Consider the following 25446-nt stretch of genomic DNA (forward strand, 5'->3'; position numbering starts at 1 on the left):
GAGTTCTTTATCTGCCGCGTGCCTGTCCCTCACAGCTTGGTCCAGGCACCTCCACGTAGGCTGCACAGAAGTGGACTTCGTAAAGTTTATTGGGAAGGGCACACAGTCCATCCCCATCCAGGGTCCTGAGAATAGACTGGAGGGGAAGAGATGGATCTCAGTGGGCTTTCTTGCTGCGCTGGATGGCCTTGGGGAAAGGCTGGGGGCCCAGCCAGAGCTGTAGCAGGATGATAGCATGGCACATGTGCAGGGCACCAGAGCTGCAGGACGTGGATGGGTATGTGTTCCAGGAGAGCTCAATGAGCCCCAGCACCAGCAACCTGGAGATGAGAAATAAGCTCCAGGTCTGTCCAGATTCTAGGCCTGTGGCACTTCAGCTTACCCCCTGCCCCTCCGTGGTCACAGTCTTGGGATGAGGAGCTCCCTACCCCTTCCCAAGCCCCCAGGTTATCCCAGCTGGTACCTGAGCAGGTGTGTGAGCCAGCGTGCAGGCATGGCCCACAGGAGGTAGGGCAATGTGTGGAAATACCAGACGTAGAACTGGTAGTGAAGGGAGCGGCTGAAGCAGATGCCAATGAAGTTGGAGGTGAAGAGGGCAGAAACAATCTGTACGCGGTGGTCAAGGCCAAGGACAGGAGCAGAAGGGGTAGGGAGTTTTCAAAGCAGAGGGACAAAAGTTTTGGGGTCAGATAGCCCCTTGGCTCTGCTGTTCCTAGATGCATACCTCTGGGCAAGTTTCTTAACCTTTCTGGACCTATTCCTCAGTCTGATGTGGAGGCAGTAATATCTAGAGCCCTAACGCCTAATGAGTCGTCACTTACTAGCTAAGTGACCTTGGCAAATTACTTAACTTCTTAAAGCCCTAATTTTCCTAATTTTAAAATCTGTAAAATGAGGATAAAACAGAGTCTCTTGTGAGCTTTAAATGTTAGAATGTATGTAAATCTCTTAGGACAGCACCAGGCAGAGAGTGAGCACTCATAATGGTAACTCAAAATATTTAGAATAAAGAATAAAAAATGCTTAAATATGTAAAGTGCTCAGCACAGTATTGGTAAGAGCCCTATGAATGGGCCCTGTAGCTATTACTGCTACCTCCTTTTCCCTCTCCCAGGTCACCAGCCATGCAGAGCTAGTTGACCAGGACCCCAACTTCAGCTGGAGAGGGCAAGACTTACCTTCCCATGTTTAAAGGATATGGTTGGGTGTGAGAGGCTGGGGTGGAACCTTCCTTTTGGAGGGATCCTTCAGCAGTGACAGGATACTTTCCCCTGTCCTGGGGAGAAGCCATTGAGATACTTATCAAGCCCCCAATGTGGGCCAAGCGGAGCTCAACATCTCCCCATGCAGCCCCTAAGGCCTAGGCCCTTCACTCCTTCCCCCATGTCTGCTCATGAAATTGCTCCCCTTTCTCACCTGTGCCACCTGCAGAGGGCAAAGAGCAAGAGCAGGGTGAGGTGGGCAGTCAAAAGTGCCAGGTGGAAGGCATGATGCAGGAAGAGGGCCTCGGGGAGGAATCGCCAGTTCACTGTCCAGCGGAAGAGAAACTGGCGGCTAAGGTCAAAGGAGCGGGATACATAGCCGACGGGGTTCTCCAGCAGGAAGGGTAGCCCCAGCACCACCTGAGGATGGGTGTGATGTCAACAGAGCTGCCCAGGCTCACCCTCAGCCTCATGCTAATCACTGAGAGGAGGGTGAACAGGGTATAGGTCTCAGAGGTTCCCTAACTCCCACTAGGAATAGCAAGAAAGCCAGCCCACCCACCAGACAAGAGCCTTGGGCCAAAGAAGCAGGTAATAACAGTGCTTTAAGTTTGGATTCACCAAGTCATAAATGCGCAGAGTTAGAAAGGCTCTCAGAGACCATGTAGTTCAACACCCTTGTTCGACAGCTAAAGAAACCAAAGCCTAGAGGTGGTGGCTGCCCAGATCAGAATCAACTCCAAAACTCTGTCTCTTGGCTTTGAGGAAGTCTCAAGGATGAAAGGAGGCCAGACAGAGTGGCCTCTGCTTCATTAGAAAAGGGAAAGGGTAAGGAGGGAATACCTGAAGGACAGCACAGATGCCCAGCTTGGGGAGGGCCCCACGGAGGCCAAATTGCGTGAGTAGAAGGAATAGTAACCCAGGGGCGAAGAGCAGCACATTCATCTTCACAGAGACTGCCAGGCTGCAGTGGATAGAGGAGAGGAGAGTGGAGATCAGCTCCAGGGCCATGCACCCCACCCAAAGATGTACAGCCCACCATCACCACAGCAACTCCTCCCCTCCCCTGCCAGCAAGCTCCAGGCAGAGGGTGAGCACTCATGCTCAGAACTGCTGGAGGAAGGATAAGGAAGCCTGGGAGGAGGCTGGGAGGAGGGTGCTGATACCTTGTCTGTACACTCAGACTGAGTGAGCAAATATATACTGAGTATTTAGAAAGTGCAATGACCAACCCCAACAGCAGATGCTGTCTGGAGGGAACAGAGGATGGGAAGAGGGTGTGTGTGTAGGGGGCCTGGGGGTGAAGACTTTCTACACATCCTGGACTCACCTAGTATGGCCCTAACTGACCTACACTGTCTGGCCACTCCCTTACTTCCTCTGCTGCAGAAAACTGGGGAGAAAGTGATGGAATACAGAAAATGAAAGAGGGGGCCAGAAGGGAGGGGTGTTGACCTGAAACACCAGCAGCCCCAGCTCCAGCGCTGGGCCAGCAGGAGGTTGATACTGAGGAAGAGCAGCACCATGGCCACTGGATCATTGAAGAGCCGCAGCACAAAGATGGAGTGGACACGGTAAGAGGCACAGCACATGAAGAAAAAGACGAAGGGAGGTACCTGAGAGGTGGGCACAGTGGGGAAAAAGGTCAGCTCACCAACACTGAACCATCCCCACTCCCCAGCCCTCCCAGTTTGGGGCCCCCTGTTCCTGGTAGTGAGGACTCACCTTGCAGGTCTGGTGGTAAATCAAGAAGACAAGCAGCAAAGTGGCCAGGTAGAGCACAGCGAAGATGTGCTGGGCCATCCGGATGTCAGTGCCCCGGCCAGTGGCATAGTATAGCCCCATAAAGATGTACACAAAGCCGGCTGGGTATCTGGAAGAGGAGAAAGAACGTGAGTCTGGGTCAAGCTATCCGGCCTGGCATCCAGTCAGCCCCTCCCATCCTCACTGAACCACCTATCCCCACTCACACAAGAGGTCCAGTGTCACCCCGCAGTTGAGTATAGTCATAGGTGCCATTGATGACGCCCTCCACCTCAGCCATGTAGGCTTTCCAATCAATCTCTGTATCTGGAAAAGGACAGGATGGTTTGGTTACTTCCAGGTTCAGAATTTCTCTGCCTCAGCCCATCAAAGCACAGGGTTCCAGCTCATCCTCGGGACTTCTATCACAACCCCTTCTCTAAAGGCCTATCTGACGTTCTCTGGGTGAACCCATGTATCTCAAACTCAAACATGTCTGTAATGGAACTCATAACCTTCCACTCCAAATCTGCTCCCCTTCCTGGGTTCCATGAATGGTACCATTAACCTCTCAGCTGCTCAAGTCACAAACCTGGCAAACACCTTTGATACTTCCTTCTCTTTCATTTCCAACCCCAAGTCACCAAGTCCTGCCTATTCTTTATCCTAAATATCTCTACTATCTCATCTTTCTCTGCTATCATGCACTCAAATTTGGGCTTAACATAATCTCTAGCCACAATGGTGCAAGAGCTCCCTAACTAGGCTCTCAGCTTCCACTTTCACCCCACTACAATATATTTTCCACCCTGCAACCAGAGAGCTCATCCTATAATAGAAATCATATCACATTTCTCTGCTTAAAACACTTCAATGATTCCCCAAGGCTCTTAAGATAAAGACCAAATTCTATTCTTCCCATTTTTAGAAGATGAAATTATGAATTAATAAGGTTAAGTGACTAGCTCAAGAACAGTGAGCTAGGAAGGGTAAAGCTGAGATTGGAACACATGGAGCTCTAAATTCTTAACCACCATGCTAACTATCTCCCTAACACAGCTTACAGATTCCTTCATGATCTTGTCTCGACTTCTGCAATCTCATCTCTTAGTACTACCCTCACCTGATTTCTGTGTTCCAGCTCTAAAAAAATTCTTTCAGTTCCTCAAAGGAAATAGACTTTCTCTTTTGATAGGAGCTCTTTGATACAGGATTCTCTCTGCCTAGAGTACTCTTCCCCCCCACACACCCCTTTTGTCTCTTTCCTCAAGGAACTAGCTCTTATCTTTCGAGGAGGACTCTCGGAAGCCTTCTCTGCTTCAAGTCTGCATTAAGTGCCCTCCTATGTCCTTTATAGCACCCTGTCTACTACCATCATGATGAATATGATGTGTTGTAATTTTCTGTTATCTTTGTCCAGGCCCACGCATGCAAGTAGGAAATGTCTATCTTTTTCACCGCTATACCCTTGGTACCTAGCATACTGTAAGCCATATAATAAGCACTCAATAAATATGTATTGAATTAATGGTCTTTAGCAAGTAAGCCTTAAATCCAGTGTTTTCAGCCTGGAGAGGAGTCACCAATAATGCCAAACGGACTCAAACGGTCACAAAATGCCATCACTGAGACTTCCAGACCTCAGAATTGAACAGATGAGAAGATTGAGTGAGAAACAGCAAGGGAAGTGACGTGTTCAAAGCCACAGAGACAAGCAGCAGCAGCAGCAGCCATTAACTTGGACCCAGGTTTTCTGGGAGGGATGAAGATCGGGTTTGGCTCTCCGCGGAGCAGGCTTGGGATTTGGGTAAAAGGTACGGGTCTGCCACTGATGACTGAGTGGATCAGGGGTCTAAGTCTGAGCTCCGAACGTGGGTCCCAGTTTTGGTCGGGGGTTCGGTCCCCCTTCCCACCCTCCTCTCCCACTCGGCGCACTCACATGCCACCCTGTGAATGACCCAGAAGGTGATGCCCACCTCCGCCAGGCAGAGGCAGGTGGCCACGAGCAGCGTGTAGCGCGGTTCCAGCAGCACTAGGCGCCGCTCTTGCCAGGCGCGCCGCAGCCACTGCCCGCACAGTCCCACCGGCCGAGCTGCGAGACTTGCCCGGCCGCGCTTCCTCAGGCCTGCCGCCATCTTGTAGGTGCGCCGCACTTGCGGGACCGCTACCCCGGAAGCCCGACCCTTTGGTACTTAGGTTCCGCTTCCCGCGCCGCGTGCCCCAACGGACCAAGGGCTGACTGGAGTTGCCGGAGTCCTTATTTACTCCAGTAATATCTACTTCTTCCACATGTCTCCCCTGATGGACTGCATGCTCCATACGAGCAGGAATAGTCTTACTCCCCAGTACATTCTTAGCCCTGGGCACACAGGAGCTAATGTGGATCGAACGTTTGCCCGGAAAAGTAACATTCCTGCCCACGCCATGTCTCCCCACTCTCCTCCGCACCTTCCCCGCCTAGCATAAAACTTCGCCTATGTTGGTAATATCTGCGTTCATGCCAGTCTTTCCTGGAGAGCAAGACCTCTGTCCGCGCTACTCCCGCCAACCCCCAGAGCCTTTCGGGTGCTCAAAACTAGGAAGAAATGAATGTTTCATTAATTTTCAGACTTCTTTATGGAAGGAGCCAAACTGAAGATACGAGAGGGGCAATGACGAGCCGGAGTGAGTCTGACACCATGACTGTGTGGCTCTCAGAAGTTAGTGAGCAGCGAATCCAGAGGATTCGGGGTCTGGACGATATTATTTTCCCACCCGGAGGATTCTTCCAAGAGCGCTTAGCAGAGGACGGAAGCTCCACGTGTTTATGTTGAGCAACTGCTGGTGCTGGGCGGAGACACAAAAGTCCCGCCTCCTATATGCAGCCATTCCAATTGGCTACATAAGGGGTCAAGCCCCGCCTAGAGGTGGGGGCCAGTTGCCTTCAAGGCCCGGCAGCCGCGATCATGGCCTGTCCTGGGGCCTGGGCGCCGCTGCCGGAGTTACCAGAGAAGAACTGTGGGTACCGCGAGGTCCAGTACTGGGACCAGCGCTACCGGGGCGCTGCCGACTCTGCTCCCTACGAGTGGTTCGGGGACTTCTCTTCCTTCCGTGACCTCTTAGAGCCGGAGCTGAGGCCGGAGGACCGTATCCTCGTGCTAGGTGGGTAGTCCGGGGGCTGCCCAGCCCAGGTGGAGCTGGTTGGACTGGCCCCGCCCCTCGCTCCTGCCTGCCCCTCTCAGAGGACTCCCTAGTCAGAAGTCAGGATCCAGTACCTTTAGAATCTCGGCAGTATTTAGCCAGGGCAAACAGGAGCCAAGAGATTCTTAGTCCGGGGACCCGCAGGAGAAAGAGTCTCTCCGAGTCTGAGTGTGGTAGGTGACCCATGACCCCTTTCCGGACCCTGGGGAGGCAGCCTCGAGCACTGGAGAGTTCACAGTAACTAGTTCAAGTCCCAGCGCTAGTTGACTGTAGGACTTAGGACAAATTAGGAACCTGTTCTGAGCCCCGGATTCACTTCTAGAAATGGAACTGCGAAATCAAGTAGGATAAGGAACGTGCAGGCACCTCGAGCGCAATGCCTAGCGCTTTTCTGTGTGCGCCACTGGGCACCATGAGCCATTGTCGTCTAGAGAGTTATCTCTTGACTCTCCAAGCTATAACTGAAACTTGGTCCCATGTCGTCGTCGTCCCCACCCCTCCACCCCATCCCCTTCCCACCGTGTGCAGTGAGGATGAGGACAGCTCTCTCTGAGGGGAGATTGCAGCCGAGATTGGTGTGACTCCCCAGAAGGAACAAGTACTGGGGTTTCAGGTGAGGCTCTGAGAGGTCCACTTGCCCCCCTTGGGGTTCTCTTCCACTGCCAGCCTTGGGGGCTCCAGTGAAGTTTGATTAAACAACGGATTTCCTTCCAATTATAGTTTTTATTTTGCTATTTTAAAAACCATGTATTAAGTGAAATATTTCACATATATGAGACATTTATAATACAGTATATATGTAAGGTATAAATAATAACTTGAATGTGTGTGTATACCCTACTCGGTTTGAGAAATACAGCATTCCTAGGACTAGAAAGTGCTTAAGAACTTGAACCCTAGAGGCAGCTAATTATGTAGGGATCTCAGCACATGTCATCTTAGCTGTGGAATCATGGGCAAAATACTTAAATTTCTGTGCCTCCATTTTCTCAGCCTTAAAAAAAAAAAAATAAGAGTACGTACTTAATTATCAGGTTTTTAAGATGATTGAGTGAGTATGAAAGATAACGAGAAAAAAGCCTGACAAAATAAAAAGCCTTGTATATCCAAGGTTTTCTGTGTGGTCCCCCAAACCTTTTCCCCCTAGAGGTAAAACCTCTCTTGAATTTTGTGGCTTTAAACCATTGTGTTTATTTACAGATTTACCATAGATTTTTGTTTTTCAAGCTTTAGTGTAATAACCTGGAAAACTGGACCCCACTCTGAGTATATAATTCCAGGGATGGTCTAAGGCGGGTCCTAGGGCCTGTATTTTCAACAAGCGCACAGGCTGATTCTCATGCTGGTAATTGGCAGAGTAACACTGCCTTAAATTCTGCCCGACTGGGAGATATCCTTTTCTGGATAGAGGAGGGAAAAGTCTAAAAATCAAAAAGAGGGCTTCCCTGGTGGCGCAGTGGTTGAGTGTCCGCCTGCCGATGCAGGGGACACGGGTTCGTGTCCCGGTCCGGGAAGATCCCACATGCCGCGGAGCGGCTGGGCCCGTGAGTCACGGCCTCTGAGCCTGCGCATCCGGAGCCTGTGCTCCGCAACGGGAGAGGCCACAACAGTGAGAGAGGCCCGCGTACTGCAAAAAATTAAAAAAAAGAAAAAGAAAAAAGAAAAACTTTCCAGACAGGATTCCCAAGATCTAATAACAGGACCCACAGCTTGGGGGGTACCCTATGTTACATTCCACTTAAACAAACAAATTGAACACCTGGTAGGTGCTAGGGAATGTGGTGAACCCTTTCTAACTTATTTAATCCTCATGGCAACCCCTAGAGGTTAGTGATAAATATTATGAGAACTACTGGGTTAGGGTTCAGTAAACTTTTTCTGAAAAATGGCCAAATAGTAAATATTTTAGGCCTTTCAGGCTATACAGTTGGTGTCACAACTAGAAAATGGCGATGTTTGTTATAATAGAATCTTCAGTATAGAGCTACTGGAAAAATAAACTGAGATAATCCTTATAAAGTACTTAGCATGGAACCCAGTGTTCAAAAACTGTTAGCTATCATTATTATTATTGAAAATGGGAGTCAGAGAGGCACTTTCTCCAGGACTGCTTGGAGAAAAAGTGCCTTGCCTGAAGACTTGTGTGTTTGGTCCCTATGGCTAGATTCCTCATTACAGATGAGTTCATGTGGCCGTCCCAGTTTTGCTGTCATTATACTTCTCTGATTCTCTCTTCTTCCTTGACTCCGTGATCTGTAGAATCTTCTGATTATAATTTGGCTTCAATTTGTATTTCTTATAGAGACACAAGGGACTGACCAGAGGATTGACTGTCCAGACCCCATGATGGCTATTTTTTCCTATTATAAATAAGCGAATTGGTATTCTGGTTTACACTTCAGTCTCTTGGTGTTGGGATAGCATCCACATGGCTCTGGGCTCCCATATGATGGGTTCTTGGATCTGGCTCAATTCTCCAAAGCTCTCCTTCCCTAAGGCCCCACCTAGGGAAGCAGTGGCGGTTCCAAGCCTCATTGTAGTTGTTAGCCCCAAATCACTGCTTTGTAGGCATAACTGGCCCTGTGGTCAAGTTTTATTTTCCCTTCATCTTTAATAAAGTTGTTTTGGGAGATACCATTCCTGTACCAAAGGGAACAAAGGAAGGAAATTTGGGTTTGTCCACAGTTAGGCAGAGCTCTGCAGGCATATGAGGTCAGGTGTTGGGTGATGAAGGCACTGTGGTCAGAGAACCCAGTGGGATTTCAGGCTGAACTGGGTTAGAGTCTCCTAATCAGCAACTCTCACCTCCCGTCCAAGAGCCTCTTGTGGTTCCAGTGTTGGGACGCACACATTGGGTTTTCCCAGGTAAGATTGTACTCTTCCTGAGCCCCAGAGCCTGAGGAGGAACACAAGAAGGGGCAGCCGAGGACCAGCCAGCAGTCTCTGGCACCTGTCCAGGTGCCAAGCTCTGCCTGCTAGATTAGGGCTATCCCAGCATCTGATTCTGTGATCCTCTTAGGGAGGCAAATTGGGATTAAAGGCAATCTAATCCCAAGATCTGGGGATCCCCATGTGAGGCCACCAAGAACTGTCATCCAGGCCTGTTCTTGGGCTGATACCACAAGAGTGCCTGGAAGAGGCCAACAGATCTTTGAAGGAAGCCATGACCACTAGGCAGTAGGTCCACATCCACTCCTCTAACCTCCACCCTCCACCACTTTGGGACTGCTTTCCGGGCACTTCCCACCAGAGTGTTATGATTCTTCAAGACTCTGACTGGTTGTCAGTTCCCCTGATCCTGTTGGCCCACCCATCTAAGGTGGGGACAGGGACTCTCCTATGTGCTCCTGCAGCCTGTCCCTATTGAAACTCTCATTGCATTATGTGGCAGTTGCCTGACTACACATCTGTTCCTCTCACCAGAGCATCAGCTCCTTGAGGGCAGAAGCGCTTTATTCATCAGCAGAACCCAATATGTGGCGCTCAATCATACATGAAGAAATTACAAGGAATCATCTCCACTGTGTGTCCCCACTTAGTTTCCCCTTCACTTGTTAATTCTGCCTTGGAAAGAGAATTAAGATAAAAACCCCTAATAACATGAAGTCTTCCCAGGGCTGATATCATCAAAGGATCTCTGAGAAGTTAGGAATTAGGATAATACTAGCATTATCCTATTAATAATATTATGATGCCAATATTATCCCCATTTTGAGTCTGAGGAAACTGAGGCTGAGTTGAATGACTTGCCGTGGCTGTATGACGAGAGATATCAGAACCCAAATCTTTGAACTCCTAAGTTCAAAGTTCCTACTCTTCAGCTGTTTAGTTTTTAAATTTAGAACATCACATCCTACATGTAGGCTAGGTATTGTTATCTTCATTTTTCTGACTAGGAAATCCAAGTTCCTAGTATGTAAACGACTTGCTTTAGTCCACACAGCCAGGAATGGTAGAGCCAGGATATGTGCCCAGATCTGTATGACTCTAAGGTTCATGCTCTTGTACCATGCTGCTTCTCCCTCAGTACGGGAGGGTTTGAGCTGAGAGAAAACAGGCCAAGAGTGGATGGATAATTGGGGAGGTGAGAACCAAAGCTAACCTCGACCTTTTGTCATCCACCCCTTCTCACCCCAGGCTGTGGAAACAGTGCCCTGAGCTACGAACTATTCCTTGGGGGCTTCCCTGATGTGACCAGTGTGGACTACTCATCAGTAGTGGTGGCTGCCATGCGGGCTCGATATTCCCATGTGCCCAAGCTGCGCTGGGAGACCATGGACGTGCGGGCACTGGGCTTCCCCAGTGGCTCCTTTGACGTGGTACTCGAGAAGGGCACGCTGGATGCCCTGTTGACTGGAGAACAGGATCCCTGGAATGTCTCCTCTGAAGGTATCCACACTGTGGACCAGGTGCTGAGTGAGGTGAGGGAGCACCAAGGGAAAGACGGCTGATCAAGAGGTGCAGATGAGGGGTTAAGGTTTTAGGAGACTAGAAAAACTCAGAAGCCAGAAGGAGGCATGTTTTGGAACAAGTAGTGGGTCCCTTCAGGACTATGGTTACCTGAAGGAAGGGGGTGTTAAGCTGGATCAAGATTGTAGGGGGCTGGAGTGGCCAGGCTCACAGAGGCTGAGGATTGAATACTGTGTTGCCATAGAGATGAGGTAGCGGTCAGGTTCCAGGTAGGGAAGGTAAGCAGCTGACAGGAAGGCAGTGCCCCCTGCACCTGACATCACTCCCATGCTCCTACCTGTTTAAAATATAGCCCTACCCCCATGGAACAACCATGGGCAGAGATGAAGCCTCACTCTTTTGCCATGTAAAACCCTGAGCCCTGAGCTACTGGATGGAGGGTAGTACCTGAGATTTCGCTGGGAGGGCATCTGGGGCCATACTGACCTTTGAGAACCTGGAGATGGGCTTCTCACCAATGGCTTCTCTATTTGCCTTTCAGGTGAGCCGAGTACTGGTCCCTGGGGGCCAGTTCATCTCAATGACCTCTGCTGCCCCCCACTTTCGGACAAGACACTATGCCCAAGCTCATTACGGCTGGTCCTTGAGGCATGCAACCTATGGCAATGGTTTCCACTTCCATTTCTACCTCATGCAGAAGGGCAAAGAGCTCACTGTGGCCCAGCTGGCCCTTGGGGCCCAGATCCTCTCACCTCCTAGACCTCCCACCCCACCCTGCTTCCTCCAGGACTCAGATCATGAGGACTTCCTCAGTGCCATTGAGCTGTGAGGCCAGAAGCATGGCCTCCTGCCTTTCTGCCCCAGGCTCAAGTATTTGGAATTCCTGACTCAGGGCTTAAGGTCAGGTCCAAAGTGCCCACATCCCAGGGGCCTCATGCCTAACTAAGACAGAGCTGATGGGAGCAGCCCCACATGAAAAAAATACAGGCTAGGTCAAACTAGATCCCAAATCTCAGGTTTCTGACTTCCTTCTTAGGCTCCTCAGATCTCTCCTGGATTCCCAACTTCCTCCCCCACCATACTGAACCATCAGTGATTCATCCCCAGGCGCAAATCTCAGTACAACCCCTGTGCATGCCAGCCAGACTTGGAGACTTGCATCCCTGGGGCCTGTTATTGACCCCCATTCAACCTGGATTTATTCATAGGAGGCTGCAGACTGAATCTAGATTGCTTCTGACCCCAGCTCCAGCCCCAACTCTGGTGACCTATCCTGCTCAGGTTGTATTATTTACCCAAGGAGGCCATGCTGTAATGATGTTCCCAGGCCAGGCTGACCTGCCTGTGTTTACTTGGCAATGCTTCTCTGTCAGTTACATGCACCTGAGATTCCCAAGTATCTGCTCCCCTCCCCAAAAAGAATTGGAGCCATTTTGGGCTGGCTCCTATAGCAAACCAAAGCAGCAGCTACATACACACGCACACACGGGGGGGGGGGGGGGGGTCTGTGTTTATTCACACACTCCTGGTACAGTGAGGATGGAGGAACATTTACAAAGGACATCCCTGGGGTTGAGAATATCTCCAGGGCTGGGGCTACAGGTGTCATCCAAAGATGCAATGCAGCCCCCATTTGGATTCCCAGGGGCAGGACGCAGGGGTCCAAGGTAAAATCAGACCTGGGCCCTTGGAAGCTGATACCTTGAGGGGAGGGGTCTGCCAGAGAGCCGCCTGGGGTCAGGCATGGGCAGACTGGTCATATGGTTGGTTACCATGTTGGGGGCTTGTCCCATCCCAGCCTCAACACCCATCCTATCTGCCAGGCGCAGAAGAGCGTGGCCGAGACCGTGAGGGGAGGGCATGAACCACGAGGGGAATCAGTAAACAAAGAGTCGGATATAAAAATACAAATGTGCTGAGGAAGTCCCTTAGAAAGAGGCTGAGGCTGGGGTCACGCCAGACAGGGGTGGAGGGTGAGGAGCGGCCTGGAGGGCTGGGCTCAGGTGGGTGGGAAGCTCATGCAAATGTGCAGCCAAACATCCCTGGCCGCGTGCGAGGTCCGACACCGGCAGGCAGCCGGTCTGCGGACCAGACCTGCCTGAGAGGGGCGGGGCAGGGGAGCCGTGCGGGAGGGGACGGGCCGGGGCTGAGGGCCGCGGGTCTCTGTCCGTTCCGGTGTGCGGGGTGGGGCTGCGGCCCGAGGTTCTAAAGTGCATGTGCGCGGCGGCGGGCTCCGGGCCGGTCCGCGCCGCAGCTATCGCCGCCGCCGTGGTGCTGAAGCGGACAGCTCCGGAGTGCCTGACGGCGGCGGCAGCAACTATGACCCGAAAGCGGCGCGGCCCTGCAGCCCCCGCCCGCGGGCGCCTGGGCCGGGGCTGGGGGCGCCGGCAGCCGCATCGCCGGCCCGCGGTCCTGGCCGCCGCGGGGCTGGGCCCGGAGCCCGCCGCCTGAGCCGGCGCGTCTACACTCCGGACGGCGGCTTCTCCCCCATCCCTTTCAGCACGTCGTCTATCCGGTCATCCTCGATCACCACTGCGCAGGGAGAAAGCGCGTCAGCCGCGCGGCCTCGGGGGGCAGAGGCGAGAATGGGGCCCTGGTCCTCGCGCCCCGCTCAGCTACTGCCCGTGGCCCAGAGACGCCCCTCGGACCTCCGTGCTACAGTGACCTCCCCGTCCGAACTCTCCTGCCGACTCAACCCACTGCTGACCCCAGCTCCCACAGACCAACGCCTCTCCTTGTGGAGGAACGCCCCTCTTCCAAAGACTCCAGCCGTTCAACCTTCCAGTCCAAACCCTCCCGCCGTCTGAGCTCTCCTCCATCCGAGCTGATCGGAAAGCTTTTTGCTCATGGGATCCCCCTCTTCCACCCTCACTTCAACAGAATTCCCTCCTCAAACCGAATCTCCATCTATTCCAGCCCTCTCCCCAACCTAACCTTCTTGCGGCTAGAACCCCTCTTTCGATATTGGCACCAACAGACCCCCTCCTTCCCCATGCAAACAACCAGGACAAGCGAACCCCCGGCCCCCTGCCCATTCTCCAGTCAGACATCCCTCCCCACCCGAAGGTTCTTCCGTAGCATACACCGACTTAGCGTTTGATCCCGAAGAAGCGGCCCGTCGCCCCATGTTCCCACTTAAGGCAGCCCCAAATGCCCCGGCCGGCCCCTCCCCTTCGCCCGGGTGCCAAGGCTCTACTTCCAGAGGTGGCGAGCATCGAATCCGGGGCACTGCCTTCCCAGGATAGGGGAAGAGGGGGACACAACACTGCAGCAGGGACCCCCCCCGCCTCCAACCCCGGCCGGCGAGCGGCTGGCTGCGCTGGTCTGCGGCAAGAGCTGCTGGCGCTTGGCGGGGAACTGCAGCCGGGGGGCGCCCGGCGGAAGGTTTCTGGGTCAAGCGACGACTCCGGGCCCTGGCCGCGTACCTCTCTTGGCTCGGCCGATCTGGCCCAGCTTGGGGGGTCGCTTGGCTTGGTTGCCCGCGAAGAAGGAGTTGGTGTCCTGCAGGCGGCAGCTGAAGGAGAGGTCAGAGCCCTCGGGGTCGGCGCCGAAGCGGCCCATCTTGTCCTCACTGTAGGGCAGGATCTCGGACATGGCGGGTGCGGGGTGGGCGCGGGACTGCGGCGGGGCGCGGGCGGCGGGCTAGCTGCCGGACCGGCCCTAGCTCAGCAGGGGAGCCGGCGGAAAGATGAAGTCATGCAGCATCCGGGGCTGCGAAGCCAAGCGGGGCCTCCTCCCCCGCGCCTCCGCCTCCCGGGCCGCTGGGCAGGCGGCGGCGGCGGCGGCGGAGACCGGGCGGGGGCGGTGCGCTGGGGGCGGGGGGGGCGGCGGCGGCGAGAGCGGAATGACGATGAGCGCCCGACTGCCGCAGAGCGCGGCGGGCGGGGCGCAGTGGAGGTGGGGAAGACACCGGCCAGGGCAGGGAGGGAGGCCGGCCGCGGGGGTGGGGTGGTGTGCGGACAGGAGCGGGCCCAGCTCTCTGCTGAGGAAAAGGAGCGAAAATGGCAGGGTCCTGCCATTGGCGGGACTGGCTGCTGGGCGAATGGTACCGGCCAACGGGTGCAGGAGGCGGACACCGGAAGCGCTGCGAGGCGGGGGTCGGTACGGCGGAGATGTGCGGGAACCCGCAGGACGCGGGAATAGCTCAGGCCAATAGGTGGTGCCCCCGCCGTTGGCGCCCTCTTGTATAGGGTTGCTCTTCGGGTCTGGCGCGCTCTTTTACAGGGTTGCTTTACGGGTCTTAAACTGTTCATCTGGAGCCTGTGTTTCTCTGACTGCCCTCTGTTTCTGTCTGTGCCTATTTATATGTCAGTCTATCTCCATGTGTCAGCCTGTGTCTGTCTCAGTGCCCCATATCTCTTTGTGTCATGGGCTCTGTCTACGTCTATCTCTTAAGTGTCTCTGCTCTTCCGTATCTGTCTCCATTCTTGGCCTCTATGTGCCGTAGTAACACATGGGGGCCTTTGGGTCTGGGAGAACCGCAGGGCGCGGCGGGCGCTTTGAGCCCGAGTTTCGGCGCCTGCAACAGAGCTGGGGTTCTCGGCCTCTTCTTGGAGGAGTCTCGGTAACTGGGCCGACGCGCGCTCACCAGGGCAGCCCTCCACCCCCAGCGCTGTTGCAGCCGCCGCCGAAACTCGGGCTCAAAGCGCCCGTTGCGCCTGCGGTTCTCCTAGCCCCCGAGGCCCGCGCTGCGCTTGCAGTGTAGGAGGAATGAATGACGGCGTCGCGGGGGGCGCCCTGGCTGCAGGTGACGCGGGGAAGCCCGGAGCGCCTGAGGACGCGTCGCGCGCGCGAGTTTGTGTCCGGAGGTAGAGGGGGAGGGATAGAGGACACCTCCGCCCCGGGTGCGGTGCATAGCGTAACAGCTCTCGCCTCAAGGACTGTAACGCACCCTCTTCTCCCCCCCACCCCCCGCAGCTCTGGCCGTCAGCGGCTTCGTCGCCTGCTCGCTAGCGCGCTGAGGCTCTGGCGCAGTCTCTGGCCTTGGCGGAGGGGGGCGTCTCACATTCGGTGACAGTGACGACAGCGCTGATAAGGGTAATTATGATCCGGACATTCAGTCCATATTTGAGGCGGAGAGTTCTCCACCGTCCCTGAAGCGCTTTTCCTCCCGCCCTCTAAATCACTTAGCTACTAGCGCTGACTCTCCCTCCTCCAGCAACTCCTCACCACGTGTTAGTCCTGGGGACACAAAGTGAATGCCATGGTGGCTGCCCTCAGGACGAGGTTGGGAAGTCCCAGAGTTGCCTCTGTACAGGCCTCACTCAAGACCACAATCCTATCCCTATCAAACACTCCTCTGCGGTGTCCTAGTCTCTGGAATGAGGGCTGAAGCTGGAGGTGGAGGCCCAGCTGGAGTGAGAGGAGCCTCCAGACCTGGAAGGACAGGAGAAGCTGGAGCTCAGGGTAACTAGGAGAGAGTCCAGAAAATTCCATCCCCGCGGGGGGTTGTCCAGCAATGGGTTCCAATCCAGCCTCTGCCACTTTCTGTGTGGCCTTGAACTGATGGCCCCACAATTAGTTTTAAAAAATTAGTTCATTTGTAACCTTTTAGGGAAATATGGAAAATCACACAAAACCTTTCATATATATCCTTCCCATCTTTTTCTTATGTATTTGCAAAATATGCATACCTCTCTGAGCCTCCATGTTCTAGTGTGAAGCCTAGAGATGATAGAGCCTACATAATGACAGTTTTGTAGATGAACTTGTCATGAGGTGAAGTGGTTTGTCTCAGGAGGTAATGAGCTGCCCCTACCAAAAATGCTAAAGGGGCCATCCAGGTTCTTGCCAAGAAAAGGATGAGAGCACTGGGTGAGGAACTGAAATATTTCTCGTTTCTCCCCTCAGAATGAGGGAGACTGGAGGAACAACAATTTAACTTGGAGATCCTTCTTAAATAATCTTAGTCCTGTAAGTTACATGCTGGATTGTGATTAAAGCAAAAGACATAAGTGAATAATTGTAAAGATATAGTAATATATGTTTCAGCTATGTTGTGAAAATTTGGAGGGAGTTTTTTTTATAAATTATTTTTATTTATTTATTATTTTTGGCTGCGTTGGGTCTTCGTTGCTGCGTGCAGGGTTTCTCTATTTGCGACAAGCAGGGGCTACTGTTCATTGTGGTGCGTGGGCTTCTCGTTGCAGAGCACAGGCTCTAGAGTGCGGGCTTCAGTAGATGCGGCTTGTGGGCTCAGTAGTTGTGGCTCGTGGGCTCTAGAGCACAGGCTCAGTAGTTGTGGAACACAGGCTTAGTTGCTCCGCAGCATGTGGGAGCTTCCCGGAGCAGGGCTTGAACCCGTGTCCCCTGCATTGGCAGGCAGATTCTTAACCACTGCACCGCCAGGGAAGCCCTGGAGAGAGTTCTTTAAATTATGCTCCTTCACTTAAATTCTGATGTTCTGCATCCCTGACCATGAGATGAAAATTCATTTTCACAGCTAAAATGAAGTAAAGTTTGCTTGGACTTTTGTGAAAATGCATTGAATTTCTTTTGAAAGCCCCTCAAAACCTAGTGGGATTAATCCATACATTCTCAGAAGAATAATATGCCTTTTGACAATTGAGTATTAATGACACTTTTTTTTTTTTTTTTTAGTGGTATGAGGGCTTCTCACTGTTGTGGTCTCTCCTGTTGCGGAGCACAGGCTCCGGACGCGCAGGCTCAGCGGCCATAGCTCACGGGCCCAGCCGCTCTGCGGCATGTGGGATCCTCCCAGACCAGGGCACAAACCCATGTCCCCTGCATCGGCAGGCGGACTCTCAACCACTGCGCCACCAGGGAAGCCCAAATGACATTTTTATTCAAGTGGAAACTGTAGGCCTGTGTAGTGGGTTGAACAGGGTCCCCCCCTAAAATTCATGTCTACCTTCAACTTCAGAATAGACCTTATTTGGAAATAAGGTCTTTGCAGATGTTAATTAGCCAAATTAAGCTAAGGTCATACTGGATTAGGGTGGGCCCTATATTCAATCACTGGTGTCTTTGTAAGAAGAGGACAAGTGAACAAGACATATACACACATGAGAAGGCCTCATGAAGAAGCAGAGATAGGAGTGATGTGGCTGCGAGCCAAGGAACACATAGTGTTGCTGGGAGCCACAAGAAGATGGAAGAGGCAAAGAAGGATTCTTCCCTAGGGCCTTCTGAGAGAACATGGCCCTGTCTAGATTTTGGACTTCTCACTTCTGGAACTGTAAGAGAATAAGTTTCTGGGTTTGTTTTTTTTTTTTTTTGGCTGCACCACGCGGCATTAGTTCCCCAACCAGGGATCAAACCCACGGCTCCTGCAGTGGAAGTCCATCATCCTAACCATCCTAACAACTGGCCAGGGAGTTCATTATAAGTTTCTGTTTTAAGCCACCCAGTTCATGGTACTTTGTTACAGCAGTCCTAGGAAACAAATACAATCAGTTACAAGTATTTTGGGGTCATCTTTTCACATCTCTCATGATCATGTTTCTGCTTCCTTAAGCTCTCCCCGGACCCTTTGCTCCCACCCTGTCCACTCAAGGGAAGCCTACACCATGAAGGTATTTCTGGGACTCTTCTATTTAGCAGAAGCTGATAAATCACAAAAAAGAATGAAGCACATCTGTGTGGATTGACATAGTAAGATCTCCAAGGCCTGCCAAAATATCACCAAATAACAAGTGTAGAGTATGATTTTATATCTGTGTAAACATATGTATGCACACTTACCCACACACACACAACAGTGAATTTAGGTATATAAATGCATATAAAAGAAAGAGCAGGAAGGATACATACCCAATTGCTAATAATGTTTATCTCTGAGGATGGTACTGGGATCCTGGCAGAATGAAGTTCATCTTTTATTCTATATACCTCTGGAGTATATTATATTTGCAATAAAAAGGTTTTAGTGATTTTTTTAAAAAAAGGTTTAAAACCCATGATATAGTCCATTTATCAAACATCACACTCTGACCCTAGACAAATCAGTTGACTTAGAAAGGAGATTAGTAGTTAACAGCATGGAGTTTAGATTCAAATCAAGGATCTGCCTTCTCCCTGATGTGTGACTTTTAGGTATGTTATTAAGCTTCCCTGTGTTGTACGTTCCTCATCTGGACAGTGATATTGGTAGAGTCTATTTCATTGGGTCATTGTGAGGATTAAATAAGTTAACATACATAAAATGCTTAGGTAAGTGCTAGACAATAGAATTGTTAGCTATTATACAGAAAAGCATAAAGAAGAAGTTAAAAGTAACCTCATCATTAGATATATTCAGATTCACATTTTGTTGCATGTCCTTCCAATCTTTTTTTAACCTGTGCTTTTTTACTTCAATAAAATGAGATTTTATAATTCTTTTTCTCCTCCACTTAACTCTATATGGAGAACATTTCCCGATAGTATTAACTCTTCTTTTCTATCATTTGTAAATGTTGCATTGTATCCCATTGTATGGATGTTTGATTTATTTAACAAGTCCTCTACTCTCAGACATTGAATCCCCTCCCATTTTTTTTGTTATTATAGACAGTGCTGACATGAACATTTGTTGTAGGAGAAAAGTGGCCCAAATATTTAATAGTTCTTCCAATCAAGAAGTAGAATCTGGGACTTCCCTGGTGGTCCAGTGGTTAAGACTCCACACTCCCAATGTAGGGGAACAGGGTTCGATCCCTGGTCAGGGAACTAGATCCCTCATGCCACAGTGAAGATCCCACGTGCCGCAACTAAGACCCTGCAAGCCAAATAAATAAATATTTTAAAAAAAGTAGAATCTATTTCTCCATCATTGAATCTGGGCTTGACCACCTGACTTGCTTTGCTCAATAGGGACATTAGCAAATGTGATGCAAGCAGAGGCTTGAAAAGTGTTTATGTACTAGGCTTGCCCTGTTTTTTGTTGCTGGGAATCCTGAGATCACCATATAAAGAAGCCTGGGCTAGCCTCCTGGGGAAGGAGAGACCACATAGAGACTGGGCCCAGCCATCCCAGCTGAGGCCCAAGCATGTAAATGAGGTCATTCAGCTACACCTTTCAGCTCCTGGTGAGCTAACCCAGACCTGAAGAACCACCCAATCAATCTACTGAACATGAAAAGTAATAAATGTTTGCTATTTTATTTTTTTTTGCGGTACGCGGGCCTCTCACTGTCGTGGCCTCTCCCGTTGCGGAGCACAGGCTCCGGACGCGCAGGATCAGCGGCCATGGCTCACGGGCCCAGCCGCTCCGCGGCATGTGGGATCTTCCCGGACCGGGGCACAAACCCATGTCCCCTGCATCGGCAGGCGGATTCTCAACCACTGCGCCACCAGGGAAGCCCTGTTTGCTATTTTAATCCATGAAGTTTGGGGAGGTTTGTTATGCAGCCAAAGCTAATTGATACAAACATGCTGTAGGTAATGATTATTTCCTAGAACAATTTCCTAGAATTCAACTTTCTGGGTCAGAAAATATGTACACATACCTTTTGATTCATATTGCCAAAAAGACTGTATCAGTTTATAAGCCACCAGCAGTATATGACAGTGCCCACATTCCCCATCTTTGTCAACACTGGACATTAATGTGTGTTGTTATCTTCATGACTATACTGTTCTTGTAAGTTAACACATAAACATTTTCCATTCCTTCTCAATTCACAGTCAATTTAGAGAAAAATAGACCCCCAAAACTTACTCTTATAGGAAAAGAAGAGCAGAAAAGAGAGAGAAAATCATAGTGAGAGAATAAAACAGAGTCAAAGGTTATAAACACAGAGGAAAAAAAAATAGAAATATAGAATGCAGCAGGGACTTCCCTAGTGGTCCAATGGTTAAGAATCTGCCTTCCGATGCAGGGGACGTGGGTTTGATCCCTGGTCGGGGGAATTAAGATCCTACATGCCTCGGGGCAACTAAGCCCAGGTGCCGCTGCAATAAAAACCCAGCACAACCAAAAGAGAAAAAAAGAATAGCGAAACCTCCAAGCCTTTTTATACATAGGGTATTTAACATGCATTCAGGAATAGCTGTGAACCTAATAAATGATTTGGGTCATCAAAGAGGCATGGAAAGGAAATGTCCATTTAGGCCAAACCTAGTGAAACTGGGAACACTGTAAAAGCAGGTGCCAGCCTCTTTCTTATGTGGTTGCATTTAATTCTTACAACAATACTCTGAGATAGGGATGATTGTTCCCACCTTACAGATGAAGAAAAGTGAAAGGTCAGAGCTTTCAAATAAATTAATATAGATTATACACCTGATAAAGTGTTGAGCCCAGATTTGAGTCCAGGTCTGTCTGGCTTGAAAACTATGTGCTCCCCCTTACTCTTCCAGAGATGTGGCAGAAGACTATCAACTAATGCTGGGAGGAAGTATATCGTCCTTTTGATTCATATTGCCAACCTGCTCTTCAGAGGGCTGTCAGATTGCCTGGGTTTGAATTCCAGCTCTACTGCTTACTAGCTGTGTGACTCAGCCTCTCTATGCCTCAGTTTCCTCATCTGTAAAATGGCTTCATAAGTGCCATGAAGATAAATGAGTACATTGAAGTAAAGCACCTAGAGCAGTGGCTGGCCATGGTACAGTGCTGTATAAGCTGGCTACTTACAGCACGTCATTGCAGCAGCCACAGGACTATTCTAATGAACCTGTTGCCAGAAAGTCCTTACAAAGTGGCTTTGCTTATACTCACATGGCCATGTCCTGGTGGAATTTTCCATGTGGCAGGACTGACCCTGCTGCCATGTTTCGCTTCATCCAGGCTTGGGGGAGAGGGGAAAGAGGTGAGTGATGTGATGCCACATTGTCATCAGACTGAACATGAACAACTCCAGAGACTTGTCCTACGTGGATATCCCAAGGTCGTGCTGCTGCAGACCACAGTGTGGCTGGATGTGAAAGTTCCTTGCTCAGGGAACCCCTGATTAACCTAGAACCCATGTGCCTACTCTACCATCTGGGAAACAGAACAGGCTTCCTCCAGCCATACAATTCTCATTTCTACCTATAGGATTTTAATAACAACCACCACAACAATAATAATAGCAGCTAGAGTACTCATTACACACCACACATTGTCCTAAGCATTTTACAAGTATTGTTTCATTTAATTCTCACAACCATCCTTTGAAATAGGTACTATTCTTATTTCCATTTTACAAGAGAGGAAATTGAGTCTGAATCTAGAATCTTTCATCCTAACTATGACACTGTACTGTCTCTTGTTTGAGAACATGCAATTCTGGGGTGGAAAATGCCAAAAGACAGCAGTCCAACATTTCTCAGCCTGATCCATTCATCACCTACCCTCTCTCAGCCACAAGAGCATCCCATGTTAGAACTACTCACAGCAAGAGGTTTGAGAACTGAGGTGAGAGTCAAGAAATGGGTGGTGGATTTGCTACCATTCCAAGCCTTCTCAGGTCATATCCATATACTCTTTTGCAAAAGAGAGGCGGGATGAGGATGAGGCACTTTTTAAAAATTTGTGGTAAAAAAACAAACAAAACAAAAAACTAGGCACTCTTCAGTGAAGCAGACTGCAACACCACCAGGCCTGATTAAGGAATGACAATATGGAAGGCAGATGGCAGATGCATAGATGCCACACTATTGCCTTTCAGTTAACTATTGCTTGGTGTGTGGGTTATTTTTTTTTCTTGTAAACCTCCCAAATAAAGTGATTTGCTTTCCTCAAGTTAGAAGTGTTAGCTCGTCTTTCCTTTAAATATCTGTGCATAGCTGTTTTTTTCCCTGCCGATTTGTTACCATCTGTAACCCTTCCTTTGTGAGATGATCTGATGACAACAATTATCTTGGAGAGTAAAAGTGCAGTCTTGAAACAACATGTAAGTGTGGACTCAGAGTGTGGGCTGTGTGTACATGATGCCCGAGCACTTTGTGTGTGTTGTATGTGTGTTGTGTGTGTGTGTCCAGAACCTCAGTATAGAACATATGTTGGCTCTGGGTGCCTGGTGCGTGTATACATTTTGTGTGAATATGCAGTGTGTGCATTCTGTGAGTGGTGAATGTGTGTGTGTGTGTGTGTGTGTGTGTGTGTGTGTGGACCGTATGTCAGGCTGAGTGCTTGCCTGTGTACTTTGGGTCTTTGTGCTCCCTGTATAGATTTCGTGCTGACATCCTGAATGTGGGTCACCTCCTCCGTGCTGCTCTGTATGTGCTGGCTGAAGAGGGGCAGTGCGGACAGCTGGGGGAAGACATTCTCCATGAGAGCATAATCTCTCAAAAGTGTTTAAAGGGAATGGGGAGGGTCTGCAATCTGGAGAGTTGGGCCAACAAGTATCAGCAGGGTTTGGGCCTGGGTCAAAGGAATGTAAATTCTGGGAGGCTTGCAAGAGGGTGTTGCTGGGATGGGTGCTGACCACGAAGCGGAGAGGGAGTCTCCGGCGTTTCTGCAGGGCGGCTCACTCCGGCTGGGGCGGCAGACTGGGTGCAGCTCTGCGGGGCGGGCCGCGGGCACCCAGAACGAGGACCGGGCGCCGGGCGGACGGCGGGGCGCGGCAGGCGCGCTCCTTCCCCTCCCCCACGTCTCCCCCACCCCTGGCGCGGCGCCGCGGGGGGCGGGGGGAGGGGGGCGCAGGCAGGCGGTGGCGGTGGCGGTGGCGGCGGCGGCAGCGGCAGCGGAGCAAGAGGCTACGGCGACTGCTGCGATGAAAGGAGGTGGCGCGGCCGCGCCGGGGGCCGAGGCCACGGCCCGGGCGAGGGCCAGCCGCCGGGAGCCCTAAGGTGCCGCCGGCCCCGACTCCACCATGAGCGTCGCGCTGCAGGAGATGGGCGGCGGCGGCAAAGTGAGTGGGGGCCCCGGGGGAAAGGACCGGGGTTGGGGGGAGGCAGAGGGGCAGGCGGCGTCGGGAAGGGGCTCCGGCCCGCGGAGAAGGGGCTGCGAACTTGACGGGCGGGGGTCGGAGGGACCCAGGCCGGAGAGCCCGGCGGGCCGGAGGGAAGGAGCCCGCACTTCATGCAGGAGGGGCCCGGCCGGGCAAGGGGCGCCGGGGCAGGGCCGTGGGCGCGCAGCTCTCTCTGCCTGACCTGGGTTGGCGCCCCGACTGTCTGGCAGATGGTGGAGTACAAACGCGCCACGCTGCGGGATGAAGACGCACCCGAGACCCCCGTAGAGGGCGGGGCCTCCCCGGACGCCGTGGAGGTGGGCAAGGGGGTCATCCCTGTCTCACCAGGCCCCCGCCCTGGCATGACGGCCGGCACACCCGGGAGCTCTGGGTTGCCCTGGAGGGTCACCTGCCCCCGCCTCCGCTCCATCTCTGGCCTCTGCGCTAGGACTATGGTGAGGCGATTCGAAGTCATGACGTTGCACAAAACATGCTGAGGGATCAACTCAGCTTGCTTCATTGCCCCTGTGCCCCAAGTTAACCCCGTTAGCGTCTTTGCTTCATGGCTCTGGAAACTGCCTGTGCCTTCACCCTCTGGGAGGACTTCTGTGATTGGGTCGCCCACTTGCAGCTTGCTAGCTCCAGGTCCTCCTCTGTTCCCCAGGTGGGATTCCGGAAGAGGACAAGACACCTCTTGGGCTCGCACACCCAGCTGGAGCTGGTCTTGGCTGGTGTGTCTCTACTGCTGGCTGCACTGCTTCTGGGTTGCTTGGTGGCCCTGTGGGTCCAATACCACAGAGGTAGGTGGGCCCACTCCTGTCATCAGCCCTCTTAGCTTGGGGGCTCTGGAGGCAGAAGGGGCTGCTAAGGTTCTCCCTGGGTGGGGCCAGCCTTCCCCCAGCTGTTCTCCCTCCTCCCAACCTTCCTGCTGTCACGGCCCCTCCCAAAGCATTTGCCTCTCCCAGACTGACTGACAGTCCCCTACCCACCGTGTCCCCTGCCACAGACCCATCCCACAGCACTTGCCTCACAGAGGCCTGCATTCGAGTGGCTGGAAAAATCTTGGAGTCTCTGGACCGTGGAGTGAGCCCCTGTGAGGACTTTTACCAGTTCTCCTGCGGAGGCTGGATTCGGAGAAACCCTCTGCCTGATGGGCGTTCTCGCTGGAACACCTTCAACAGCCTCTGGGACCAGAACCAGGCCATGCTGAAGCACCTGCTCGGTAATGGGCCTGTCCAGGAGGCACTGAGCCAAGTACATGCCTCGTTCCCAGCACAGGGCTCGGCACTTAGTAGGTACTCAAGAGATGTCCATGAATGAATGAATAAGTGGATGACTGCCACCACTCCTGGCGTAGGGGATGCAGAGAGCAGCGGGCTCCTGAGGGGTGGGGGTGAGTTTGAGGGGGCAGACCTCTGAGGTTAATGAAGGGACTGCTCTCTGCACTCTGGAACACTGCTGAGGTGTGGTAGGCACCAGGGAGTCCATAGTACTTAGAGATCTTCTCCCTGGACAGGGGAGAGGGAGCTACTGTTTGCTGTGGCAGACAGTCTTCCTGGGTCTACATTAGGAGGACTCCCCCCTTGAGAAGGCAAGGAGAGGGATCAAGCAAGGGTCCAGGACCCCTCTTAGCAGTTAGCATGGTTGCCACCCAGACGTGTGTTCTATTCAACAGAAAACACCACCTTCAACTCCAGCAGTGAAGCTGAGCGGAAGACACAGCGCTTCTACCTCTCCTGCCTACAGGTGGAGCGCATTGAAGAGCTGGGAGCCCAGCCTCTGCGAGACCTCATTGACAAGGTAGGCCCCCCCGGGGTGGGCTGCAGGTTGGGGAGCAGCACAGGCCTTGGGAGAGGATGTGTCCCCAGAAAGCCTTAGGGGCCCCTGTTCCAGAGGTGCCACCATGGTCTCTGCTCAGATTGGTGGTTGGAACGTTACGGGGCCCTGGGACCAGGACAACTTCATGGAGGTGCTGAAGGCAGTAGCAGGGACCTACAGGGCCACCCCCTTCTTCACTGTCTACATCAGCGCCGACTCTAAGAGTTCCAACAGCAATGTTATCCAGGTACTGGTCAGGGGAAGGGTGGGGAGGGACT

General features: G+C 52.0%; 3 protein-coding genes across 10 annotated transcripts in view; 1 reads left to right on the plus strand and 2 right to left on the minus strand.

Annotated features, from left to right (window-relative positions):
• Window positions 1–71: 71 nt before the first annotated feature.
• ALG3 (ALG3 alpha-1,3- mannosyltransferase) lies at window positions 72–5264 on the minus strand. 4 transcript variants are annotated; one of them, XR_010840704.1, is made up of 9 exons: window positions 4922–5264; window positions 3173–3272; window positions 2928–3075; window positions 2658–2818; window positions 2046–2166; window positions 1417–1622; window positions 1179–1276; window positions 464–606; window positions 72–320 (listed from the first exon to the last, which is right to left on the minus strand). XR_010840704.1 is itself a non-coding variant. In XM_067034127.1 (9 exons), exons 1-9 carry the CDS (start codon window positions 5262–5264, stop codon window positions 158–160), a joined length of 1464 nt encoding a protein of 487 aa, XP_066890228.1. In that variant the 3' UTR covers window positions 72–157. The 4 variants fall into 4 exon arrangements, 3 of the variants coding, with proteins under 3 accessions (XP_066890228.1, XP_058920026.1, XP_058920027.1); XM_067034127.1 differs by having other exon boundaries at window positions 464–607; window positions 1199–1276; XM_059064043.2 differs by having other exon boundaries at window positions 464–607; window positions 1199–1276; window positions 4885–5097.
• Window positions 4652–25446, plus strand: part of ECE2 (endothelin converting enzyme 2) — a 32402-nt gene continuing 11607 nt past the window's right edge. Inside the window, exons 1-7 of one of the 5 annotated variants that reach the window (XM_059064268.2) lie at window positions 5840–6086; window positions 10263–10546; window positions 23581–23667; window positions 24015–24150; window positions 24357–24572; window positions 25026–25150; window positions 25269–25415. In XM_059064268.2, coding sequence (XP_058920251.1) covers window positions 5891–6086; window positions 10263–10546; window positions 23581–23667; window positions 24015–24150; window positions 24357–24572; window positions 25026–25150; window positions 25269–25415 — 1191 coding nt within the window. In that variant the 5' untranslated portion in view covers window positions 5840–5890. Of the gene's footprint in view, window positions 4760–5553; window positions 6087–10262; window positions 10547–11076; window positions 12459–23124; window positions 23312–23580; window positions 23806–24014; window positions 24151–24356; window positions 24573–25025; window positions 25151–25268; window positions 25416–25446 lie in introns of those variants that run through there. The other 4 variants (XM_059064258.2, XM_059064263.2, XM_059064266.2 and 1 more) reach the window with 4 other exon arrangements.
• CAMK2N2 (calcium/calmodulin dependent protein kinase II inhibitor 2) lies at window positions 12922–14341 on the minus strand. Its single transcript, XM_059064269.2, has 2 exons — window positions 13961–14341; window positions 12922–13067 (listed from the first exon to the last, which is right to left on the minus strand). Exons 1-2 carry the CDS (start codon window positions 14127–14129, stop codon window positions 12997–12999), a joined length of 240 nt encoding a protein of 79 aa, XP_058920252.1. The 5' UTR covers window positions 14130–14341; the 3' UTR covers window positions 12922–12996.

Source organism: Kogia breviceps, chromosome 5 (genome assembly GCF_026419965.1).
Source record: "Kogia breviceps isolate mKogBre1 chromosome 5, mKogBre1 haplotype 1, whole genome shotgun sequence".
NCBI classification, from domain to species: domain Eukaryota; kingdom Metazoa; phylum Chordata; class Mammalia; order Artiodactyla; family Physeteridae; genus Kogia; species Kogia breviceps.

Coding starts and splice junctions, on each gene's coding strand:
- ALG3 (XM_067034127.1), bottom strand. CDS start 5,264: ATGGAGCATGCAGTCCATCAGGGGAGACATGTGGAAGAAGTAGATATT. Junction 2,167..2,657: donor TGGGGCTGCTGGTGTTTCAG/GTCAACACCCCT, acceptor TATCCACTGCAG/CCTGGCAGTCTCTGTGAAGA. Junction 321..463: donor TGGCTCACACACCTGCTCAG/GTACCAGCTGGG, acceptor TCTCATCTCCAG/GTTGCTGGTGCTGGGGCTCA.
- CAMK2N2 (XM_059064269.2), bottom strand. CDS start 14,129: ATGTCCGAGATCCTGCCCTACAGTGAGGACAAGATGGGCCGCTTCGGC. Junction 13,068..13,960: donor GATCGGCCGAGCCAAGAGAG/GTACGCGGCCAG, acceptor CTCCCTGCGCAG/TGGTGATCGAGGATGACCGG.